Source organism: Ooceraea biroi, chromosome 11 (genome assembly GCF_003672135.1).
Source record: "Ooceraea biroi isolate clonal line C1 chromosome 11, Obir_v5.4, whole genome shotgun sequence".
NCBI lineage: Eukaryota > Metazoa > Arthropoda > Insecta > Hymenoptera > Formicidae > Ooceraea > Ooceraea biroi.
In genome coordinates this window covers 8,312,582-8,324,651 of record NC_039516.1, presented here as the reverse complement: position 1 = coordinate 8,324,651, position 12,070 = coordinate 8,312,582, and the positions used below count along the sequence as shown (strand labels likewise).

The 12,070-nt window shown below is 35.8% G+C and overlaps 1 protein-coding gene across 1 annotated transcript in view; it reads right to left on the bottom strand.

Annotated features, from left to right (window-relative positions):
- The window catches only part of LOC105285968 (laccase-3), a 312,136-nt gene that overhangs the window by 186,123 nt on the left and 113,943 nt on the right, over window positions 1-12,070 (bottom strand). The window contains exon 4 of the mRNA XM_026973661.1: window positions 2,324-2,481. Coding sequence (XP_026829462.1) covers window positions 2,324-2,481 — 158 coding nt within the window. The remainder of the gene's footprint in view (window positions 1-2,323; window positions 2,482-12,070) is intronic.

The following is a 12,070-nucleotide window of genomic DNA, read 5'->3' as shown; positions in this document are numbered from 1 at the left end:
CCACCCTCGACATTTTGCAAGAGGAACATTCGTCTCAGAATCACCTGTGGAATCTACCATTAACCGGTGGTATGGTAGGTCTGGGACACCCTGTATATATAATATTTCTAATTTAAATATATATTTTTATATACAGGGTGTCTGGTAGGGAAGTACCGACCGGAAAGGTGGAGATAGATTGCGTGAAGCTGAGAAGAAAAGTCCTATATCATTTTGCGATTTGCGCAATAATAATCGAGTTATTAACGTATTGATATGACTGAGGCGCGCTACACCCTCTCCATTCAGTGATGTCAGAAAGCGTGTGACTATTCGCAAGACCATTCCCACTTCATCCCCACCGCATGCTACACAGCACGCTTTCTGGCACCGCTGCCTCACTTCTCCGTGTCACCAACCACGAGCGCGCGGCCTTCCTACCGACGGCTCGCTGCACGAGTGGTGCTCTCATTTGGTTACTTTAATCGTTTACTAATTCGGTTATTATTGCGAAAATCGCAAAATGGTACAGGACTTTTCGACTCAGCTAAGTCTAAACTATACGCCATTAACCGGCGGTAACAGAGTTATGAGACACCCTGTATATAAATAATTTTTATATAAATATATATAATATTCTTTAATAAATTCGATAAATTTTTAAAACATTTATATTAGAGGCACATGACATCCTTTTTATGCTCCTAGTAGATACTACATTGATGGCCGCGTTTACTGTGCATGCACGAGAAAGTGGCCCATTTGACAAGACTGCATACGGTCCCCCGCGAAGATATTGTAATAACGAATCCTTCGACAAGTGAGTTTCGTTTTATTGTTCGGTAACGCGACCGGCCTACATAGTAACATATATCTCTATGTTGTAAATTCGTTCCCGTACACGAGCTCGGTCCGTTATGGTGTCCAGTAATTATCATCCATCGGATAATAAAACTAACAAGGGACCTGTCACAACTGTCCGAAATAATTCTCCTTGAAATATGTTATTAAGTTAGTTAAGTTTCTACTGAACTACTGACCAATTCAGCAGTCAGTCCACTTGCTTTTAATTTTAATAAATGACCTGTTTATTAATCTTTTCCCGTTCTCTTATACATGTTTCTTTTTATGTAAGTTATATTGTATTTATATTTTATTATATTTCTTATTATTCTATATCACTGCGCTAATGTGTTCCTTCCGAAATGTTCGCCTTTCCAAAATGCGTGCGCGTTTATCATTATCGATCTTATCGACTCTACGAGTAAATCAGGCCGATAAGGTAGGGTTACTGCACGATCCTTCGATTCATTGACGGGCACTGTACATCTTCCAGCAAGACAGCGTGTTCGCTCACACAAGTTATTTGCTCTAAAATTAGCTGTCCAGTAACGTCGTCATGTTCTGCTCCAAGAACTTCTAGCTTCCCAATAATTCCGACCTGAATCCCCTCGACTACATGTAGAGCTTGGACTTGCTGTGATCAAAAAGATCATCAACAAGCCCAAGTACCCCAACGTAGCCACCCTCCAGACTCAAGGCGGCGTTTGCGGGCATGGATCGGGCTCAGTTAACGACATGCTCGCGCTTTAGGCTTAAGATCGAAGTGGTGATCGAGGCCCATGGCAGCTGAGTGAGAGGACCCAGAGGGGATCCCTTGAGTTGGATATTAAAGCATTTCTTAGTATCTATAATATTTGGTTCTAATAAACGACTTTTCCTATATAATGTGTTCATATCCGGATTCGAATGGCGTACTCTGTATATGTCGATGGCTTTGCCAAGATATGTAGTGTTTGTGTTTTAATATTTAGTTGGAACTTCCCGAAGTTAGGTTGAAAAAACAGCAGGAAAATATTTAAATTTAAAACGAAGTTATAATTGATTGAAATATAAAGGTACCAAATTAATTTATATATTTAATATATACATGGTGGACAGCATAACTTAAACGTTTTAATTATTTCCGTTTCTCCTTTCTGGATCACTTTAAATTATTTTTTTAATACTTCGGTGTTTAAAGGAGCTTCTATTCTAATTGTAATATTGTATTTTTTCTTTCAAAATGTTTAAGGTTCTTTGTAAGCTTTTTTTAAACCTTTTAAGGTCATTTCTATTTTTTTAATGAAACTCTATAATATTTGTCTATTTCTTAAAAGACAATGATAAAATTTGGTAAACTATTTGTTTAAATATTTCAAATAAAAATATGATAGAAAAAAATATTTTAGAGTAATAATGTTAAAAGACTTATTCATAGAATGTGTTTACAATGGCATCATAAAGTTAAGAAAAATCCGTTACGACTGTATCAATTAACATTAAATTATAATATGATTATTACCTGAAAGTGTCAGCTGATAAAATAGGACACTGCGTCAAATAAGGTACACCATCATAATATTGATATCCATTTTGAAAAACTCCATGCCAATGTATACTTGCCTCAAGACCTTCAGCATCATTTTGTACATCTATTATAAGATAGTCGCCTCTGCAGACCTGGAAAAATACTAATTGTTTATAATAATAAATAATTCAATTTAGTCGACTGATTGGCAATTCTTTATTGTGTTATCACAACGTTTCGACCGTCATCCGGTCCTTCTCAAGTGAAATAATATTCTAAACTGTTGGCTAACAAAATCTGCAGTACAAAAATAAAAATTCAATAAAAATATCTACAAATATGCTGTCACAAAATATGTTGTCCAAACTTACAGAACGATCATGAAAATTAGCAAGAAAATCATAAGCACTTCACAATTTCATACTTTCCGATGAGGTAACAAAGAAGTCATAACAATTAATTTGTAGTCAGATTAAATTTCGGCATACAGTGAGATAATCGTGGTACATAAACTGAGAAAACATGTGAGTATGATGAGACATCGTCCCCAAATGTGAAACCAAAGTCTGTTATGTCAAGTCAATAATACCATTATATACGTCCGGGAGTCTTTCTGTGTCCTTTTGAAGGTTGATGTTGTTTTTGTACTTTTTGATGAAAAACATCTCACTAATATCTCTTTTCTTATAATATTTCTCATTATGTAATACCATTGGAGATGAAAAATCAAATTCATGATTGTTGTTCAACCTGTGTGTACTAACCACCGAATGCATACTCTCATGTTTCTTTACATCATTTTTATGTTCATTTACTCTAATCCGTAAGTGGCGTTTAGTCTGACCAATGTAACTCTTATCACAATCATTACAATTCAATCTGTAAATTACATTAGTCATTTGTAAATTGCTTAACCTATCTTTACCATTTTTTATTAAACAAGATAATTTTTTCGGAAATGTATATACTACTTTATAACCAATACTGTTCAAAGTGTTATAAATATTGTTACTGACATTCTTAATATAGGGGATACTAATAAACGTGCCATTGTATTGTGATTTTTCCTCTTTCATTGAATTATATTTGATGTCTCTACGTCTACGAGCAATATACTTATCAATATAATTTTCATGATAGTTCTGTAAGTTTGGACAACATATTTTGTGACAGCATATTTGTAGATATTTTTATTGAATTTTTATTTTTGTACTGCAGATTTTGTTAGCCAACATTTTAGAATATTATTTCACTTGAGACGGACCGGATGACGATCGAAACGTTGTGATAACACAATAAAGAATTGCCAATCAGTCGACTAAATTGAATTATTTTTCATTTTTGCGTCCGCCATCTTGGATCCGCCATCTTGAATTAAAAAAATCTGATAACGGATTCGTTATCAGCGACCCCAGAAACCTCCGTATATAAATTTTCATGTGATTCGGATTTTCTGAAAAATGCGTGCCTCAAAGGGTTAAAACATAAAATTAATATTATATATAATTTAGTGGATAGAGCTATGAGGCTGTCCAATGAGTGTTTCCATGAAGATAATGTTAATATCATCAAAAGATTTTGAGTAATAATTGTTATCCGATGGATTTCATTGATAAATATATTGCTCGTAGACGTAGAGACATCAAATATAATTCAATGAAAGAGGAAAAATCACAATACAATGGCACGTTTATTAGTATCCCCTATATTAAGAATGTCAGTAACAATATTTATAACACTTTGAACAGTATTGGTTATAAAGTAGTATATACATTTCCGAAAAAATTATCTTGTTTAATAAAAAATGGTAAAGATAGGTTAAGCAATTTACAAATGACTAATGTAATTTACAGATTGAATTGTAATGATTGTGATAAGAGTTACATTGGTCAGACTAAACGCCACTTACGGATTAGAGTAAATGAACATAAAAATGATGTAAAGAAACATGAGAGTATGCATTCGGTGGTTAGTACACACAGGTTGAACAACAATCATGAATTTGATTTTTCATCTCCAATGGTATTACATAATGAGAAATATTATAAGAAAAGAGATATTAGTGAGATGTTTTTCATCAAAAAGTACAAAAACAACATCAACCTTCAAAAGGACACAGAAAGACTCCCGGACGTATATAATGGTATTATTGACTTGACATAACAGACTTTGGTTTCACATTTGGGGACGATGTCTCATCATACTCACATGTTTTCTCAGTTTATGTACCACGATTATCTCACTGTATGCCGAAATTTAATCTGACTACAAATTAATTGTTATGACTTCTTTGTTACCTCATCGGAAAGTATGAAATTGTGAAGTGCTTATGATTTTCTTGCTAATTTTCATGATCGTTCTGTAAGTTTGGACAACATATTTTGTGACAGCATATTTGTAGATATTTTTATTGAATTTTTATTTTTGTACTGCAGATTTTGTTAGCCAACAGTTTAGAATATTATTTCACTTGAGAAGGACCGGATGACGGTCGAAACGTTGTGATAACACAATAAAGAATTGCCAATCAGTCGACTAAATTGAATTATTCATGATATTACCATTGGCGACTAATTACCTGTTACATCAATTTATAATAATAGATCAACAACATTCCCAGTGAAAACATCTCACAAGGAGATGACGCGATCTATAAAATCGATTTCCAAATGAAACGTGGTTCATTTGATATAAAAAAATTGATAAAAAAAATATAAATCTTCTACTTATGTCCGCCACAGTTTCGTGTGCCTAACTTTGTTTTACAATTTCTCATAAACAGAAGTCCATTTACACAAACGTCTTTAGGGTTTTTATTGTCTACATACAATCTATCAAACGAGCTACGTCTCATTTGGAAATCGATTTTACAATTCGCATCATCTCCTTGTCAAAATAATGTTAAAACTGTCGTCATGTGTTGTTCGCGATTCGAAAATTATTCCTCTATTTTTCCTCTATTATTTTAAATTTACCAAATTTCTTATTTTTCTTGATTATTTCGTCTTATATTCTTATGTTGTTATTCACCTCGCGCTCAACAACAGCTGGTTCTCACATGCAATCGAGAAAGACAGAGATATAAAAAACGCGAGTATTCTCTACAAAATAACGCTAAAAAACAGTTAGTTTTCAGTCGAAAAATAGTCAAACTGCTATCGATCAGCACGTCGAGGATCACTTTGTTAGTTCAGTTCAACCCAGTCAGTTGGTCTTGACACACATGTTCAGCTAGTCCGATTTCAAGACGCGATAAATTTTTATTCCGATTCTTTGCGCGTTCTCAAGACATCCGAAGCCAGTTAGATCTCGCTCAGTTTGGATATTCTTGTTGCTCGCTCCTCGCTCGGAGTACAGGTTATTGTTCGTGTTGAAAGTCACGTCATGTAATCTTTCCACGTGTGCAATGGTATTTCAACCTACCCGTAGGCTCATTGCTTCGCTCGATTGCGTTCGCCTGCCCTGACGAATAATTCTCAAAATTCTAGCGACACTGCGATTCTCGTGTCAGAAAAGTTCTGTAGTAAATCACTGCATTGCTCTCGTTGTTATACAGAACAATCTTATCTCCTTACAATGTCGTATCCTTGATTAAAGTCTGAGACAATTTTTCTTTTACCAAAATTTTCTCCGAAGCTTAGTTTTTGAATTATAAGAAGAAGATATTTAACGAATAACGGGCCGAGTACGAGAGGCAGACAGGGGTGGTGCGCGACTCACCGCGGGGCATTCAGCTGACCACTACATCCACGATACATGCATGCGATATTATACATTCTCTCTCTCTCTCTCTCTCGCTCTCTCTCCCCCTCTCTCTCTCTCCTCCTCTCTCTCTCCCTCTCTCTCCTCTCTCCCCTCTCTCTCTCTCCCTCTCTCCCCCCCTCTCTCTCTCCCTCTCTCTATTTCTCATTCACTCACTCACTAATTATTTGTTTTTATAATTGAAAAACTAAGCTTCGGAGACAATTTTGGAAAAGTCTCAGAATTTAGTCAGGAATACATTTCTCTCACTCACTTACCCTGTAGAGATTCGATGACTTCGTGTTGTTATAGTTTCTTGGGAAAGACGGATCGATCGTAACCAATATTTATTGTAACTTCCATATATCTTTTACGTAGATAATTAATACATATATACATAATCAATTACGTCGATATCACGTTTCTGAGACATTGAGCGTTCACAGTGTAATAAAAATGCGAATCATCCGTTAGATAAAGCGATACGAATAACAGGTATCCCGGTTAGTGTCACCCTCGCGAAACAATAATAGCGACATAACTCTGGAACGTGGGGCTGAGCGAACAATCAATTCGAATCTGTCAAGTACTAAGCAGTTAAGTGATAAGAGTTCAATTACGTTGTTCAATTGCTGTAAATCAGTTCAAATACATTGTTATATCCTGGTTAATGAGTCTTCTGGTCCTAAAGTAAATCCGGAATATCCATCCCACAAACCGTACTCTTTTTCACCGGCTTATCCCTGAAGAGTCCTGCCTCGATCACTCAGTAAAACCATCCTTAAAGAATTCCTGATCTTATACATTTCTGCAAATGTAGTGTAAGATATTGAAATATTTGCTTTTATATAGACGTTTGTATTAATATTGCCTATATCAAACTGCACTGAGAGTGAAATTACATTACGATTCGTTTATAATTAGAACAAAGTGAAATAAACTCATATTTTGTCTTTTCCTAATTGGTTGAATCGTTAAAAAATGATTCTTATTACATAGGTTGATAGAAATTTTAAGTTAATATTTCATTTGCTGTATACGACAACTTTGCCGGGTGTGTTGATTGTTTATTAAATAGAGAATTTCCTGGATGACCGCGCAGAGACAGTTTTAGAGATCCGACAATCAATTGGCACCATAGCCATAATAAGGGTGAGGTGTGAAACCTGAAAATCAGGTAGAAAGAGACGGAAAGTAATATAGCTGGCATGTATCTTTCTCTTTCTTTTTCTTTCCACTCTTTCTTTTGGTAGAGAGAGAGAGAGAGAGAGAGAGAGAGAGAGAGAGAGAGAGAGCGAGCGAGAGCGAGAGAGAGAGAGAGAGAGGGGGAGAGACAGGGAGAGAGGGGGAGAGAGAGAGAAAGAGAGAGCTGCTACACAAAACAATATTCATTAAGTAAATAACAATAGTACATTAGTGAACACTATCAATTAACGTATTTAAACATTAGTTAGCATTGTCGGTTAACGTATTACTTGATGATGTAGTAGCGCCAAGTTCTTTAGCATTACTATTTTTTATTTTTATATATATATGAAATTTTTTTAAGAGATTAATTTTTATTTGGTTAGTTGTGACTGGTAAAGTTTTACTTGGCACCATTTTCCGATATCATATTTTTTATAGGTTTATATACATTTTTTTAATAAGTTAATTTTTACTTGGTTAATTTTATGTATATACGACATTTGTTTAATAGATTAATTTTTATTTGGTTGGTTGCGACTGGTGCGTGTACTTGGCGCCTTTTTTCCCTTTTTCAAAAAAAGTAATTTTTGTGAGACTGACTTTACGTGACCCCATAGATAAAAATCAAGTGGATTCATGTCTGGTGATCTTGAGGGCCAGGCAACCGGACCTCCACGCCCTATCCATCTTTGGCCATAATTTCGATTCAAATGATCTCTGGCTACGCGGCTAAAATGCGCAGGTGCACCGTCATGCATGAACCACATGTTTTGTCGTATCATTAAAGGGACGTTTTCAAGAAAGTACCTAACCCTTCTCTAAGAAATCGTACATAATTCTGGCCATTTACTCTCTCTTCAAAGAAATATGGCCCTATAAGTGCGTCACCAATAAGACCCACCCATACCGTGCAACTAAACTGTTGTTGATGCCTCCTTTGATCAATTGCTTTAGGATTTTCTAAAGCCCATTCATGAAGGTTATGATAGTTGAAAATTCCATTTTTGACAAAGCCTACTTCATCAGTAAATAGAATATTTTCACAAAAATACGGATTTTCATCTATTCTGTCTTTACAACCCATTGGCAAAATTGCAAACGGAGACTATAATCTGCAACAGAAAGGCTTTGAACTCGTTGCACGTGATATGGATACATTGAGTTTCTTGATAAAATATCCCATATCGTTGATTTTGGTACTCCGATTTCATACGAAACTGTTCTAAAACTAGTAGCAGGGTTACGCTCAAATTGTTCAAGTACATCTTCTTCCGTTACAACATCTACTCTAGGTCTGCCCTCACTTGTTCTCTTTTTTAATGTACCAAATTCTCTCAAGGTTCTGTCTACATTTTCGAAAGACTGTCTTCCCGGTACATATCGATTTGGAAAAGATTGGGTATATAATCTTCTTGCCTCGGTAGCATTACCTTGAGCAAGACCATACATAAGATGCATATCAGCTAATTCATTAAAACTCAATTCCAACTCCATTGCTGATTACAGAAAGATTAGGTACAATCTCAAAGTACTTAGGGTAAGTAAGGTGTTACTAAAGAATAATTTGAAACTTATTGAAAACTGTCTTGAATGAGTGAATGAAAAATGAGAAATGGAAAAAATGAATTCAGACTACAGACTCAAAATAAAGCTGAAAATAAACTTGTTTTTCGAGCAAATCCGAATTCCGAATAAACAGCTACTTGCTTCTCCCGAGCCATTACAATTGACATTCGATTAACTCAGCGATCCCAGACTTGGTCGTCTTGGTAGCATGCGATAGCGCGTAGTAGGGTAGACTTCGCCGCACACATCGCGCGACGCCCGAGTTCCGAACTTGATGTGGCTCGAAGCGCTCACATACGCGACGCGCGTTTGATAGAAGAATAAAGGCTTGCATTCGTGCTGAAGGTGGTCATTTTGAAAATTTCATTTAATTTGATTTAAATACCTGTTTATGTTTATCCTTAATTTTAAAAATAATGTAATCGTATTTACAAATATCGAAAAATTGAAAAAACATTACAAAATAAATATTGATAAGTAAAAAAATTGATAATTGAAAATTACGAAAAAATAAAAAATAAAAATTAAAAAAATAAAAATTGAAAATTAAAACAAATGTAAAAAAGAGGGATGCCAAGCGGACTATAAATTATGATTTTTTAAACATAAAAGTAGCTATAACTCGGAAACGACTTATTTCCGGACCTATGTTTATATAGCTTTTTTTCCTTCTTTTTGGGTCCCGAATCACTTCCCGAAATATTGCGGACGATTTTCCGGACACCCTGTATAGGACTCTAGTATCTATCTCGTGATCCTGTTGTTTATGGCCACGGTGTAAGGCTGCCTTCCCATGTGGCGTAAGATGCGTATGCGTAATCTGCGTATTCTAGTAACTTATTAGAAATTACGCCACTCTAAAAGTTGATATTCACATGGTGAATATTTTGCGTAAATTTACGTAAAGCGTTACAAGCTTAATCAATAACAGATCAGGCAGAAATACTAAATTGATTCTTAATTGGTTGTTATTATTTAGGCGTATCTGGTGTATTGCTAAATACGCGTCATGGGAATCAGGTACTTTACATGTGTGGAAGCGCAATGTAGCTGTATGCACGATGGAGTTGGATTGCAGTAAATAACAGCAACCTAGCCTGTTGTTAGATTAGAATTAGGAGAATAGAATTAGATTGCTGGTATTTACTAATAGAGATAGATAATAGAAAAATTACGCGAAAAATTGAATTTGGAGTATTGGTAAAAGTGTAAATTGCGTAAAATAACTAGACGGATTTGCATATGGTAGCTGAGATAATTTGATTGACTGACGAGGTTTGGCGCAAGTTACGTGTACGCAATTTACGCCGCATAGAGAGGCAGCCTAAGAAGATAAGGTGATGTAAGGAAGTACCTTTTCGCGTAAGAATCGTGTGATGTTAGCAGAGTGCTTCGCACAGCGACCGCACATAGCGCTGACAGTTCGAAGCTCACACCACTATAAAACATTGCAATGTATGTGTAGGCTGCTTTCCTTTTAGGAGACACAAATCGACACAGATTACACACTCGAGCACAGTTTGCCACATAAAATGGAACGCGGTATACACAGTGTGTGCACGAACTGTTAATACCTAACCTTATAGACATAAGATTTATAAGTTAAATACTTAGAACATATATACCTAGGAAGGGGAATGGAGGATCGAGCTTGTGTCCAAGTTGGGTGCGAGAGAGAACCACGTTTTAAAGAAAGAGAAAGGTAGATTGTAACTTTTGTGCACAATGCGCAAGCGCGAATAACGTCATTGTTTATTAGGAGGTTAAAAGATATTGGTATGTATGTAAAAGTATTATTTCATAAAAACAAATGCCAGGCCCATATTGTATCTTGTGCGGTAAACGTGATAAATCGGTATCTTATCATGGGTAAGTAATATATGTTAAATTTTGTGTACACAGTAAATTATAGGATTAAATATTACTTTCTATACGATACTTGTTGATAATGCAAATTGAATATTAAATCCATTCTTTCTCAATAGATTTCCGAGAAACGAGGAATCTCGTAAAAAGTGGCTGGCTTTTTGTGGCATTAATGAAGTCGTTTTAAGCACGGCTACTAAACTATGTTCAAATCATTGTGAAGAAGACGAATTAATCCACAAATCTAAGATTACATTTCTCAAATCCAATGCTCTGCCAACTATTATGAACAAGAAGAGAAAAAAACACCAACGTTTAGATTGTAATCTAAAAAAATCAAAAAACATCGGTGAGGAAATAGTCAACAATGGAATTGTCAATGATAAAATCCATCATAATGATGAAACTGCCTACATATGATTGTCAACGATGGAATTGTCACCAATGATGGAATCGTCACTGATGAAACTAAGGCGCTAAGTTCCGATACTTGCCCAACTGTAGATCATCTATCCATACCTCCAAACTCTGAAGGAAGTAATTGCTTCCAAACACCTGTCACAAATTCACATGACCCTCGCTTTGTTGGTGCCATTAGAACCTCACATCTTGCTACGCCAAGGAAAGCTCGAAGATCTTTGAATTTAGCGAAACGAAATATCGCAGAGCAGCGAAGGAAAATCAAAACGTTGCAGCAAGCCAATACCAGATTAACTGGTCGCATAACAACGATGAAAGAACTAATCAAACATTTAAAGCAGAAAGATCTATTATCGGAAACAACTGCTGATAATTTAATGGTAAGGAATGTAATAATTAATAATAATAATGTGCTCAGATTTTTATATATGTAGGGATATAAATAGGTTTTATTGTTAGACCAGGTGTAGAATACACAGGAATGTAAACATCTATCGCGACTCACAACAACTCGGAATGACTCTTACGACTCATAGGCTTTGACTGCTTCGCTTAGACTCTATATCGTCTTGACTCTATATCGCTCCTTCCAAACCTTCTCGTCTAGCTCGCAGGACTTGACTGACTGATTGCTCTTGCCGAACCTTCTTCTTTGGCTCGCAAGACTCGACTGACTGCCATCCTGTCGCGTTCTCGAACTCGCGTTCTGAGAACGATCGCCGCTACTTCTTTTATCACACACGTCGCTATCGCTTCGCTCATCCTTTTCGGCACGCCGCCGCGATCGTAAATCAATCACACTTCTCATAACACGCGCGATCTATTGTTCCGACATTCAACACATCAAACGCTACATCCGACTCATTCTCTCTTTCATTCTTCCGCTAATACATTCCACATTCGCCCTCGAATGTTTTGGTCGCTTCGCTTTCTGATTCACAATCATCAGTCTCATTATTA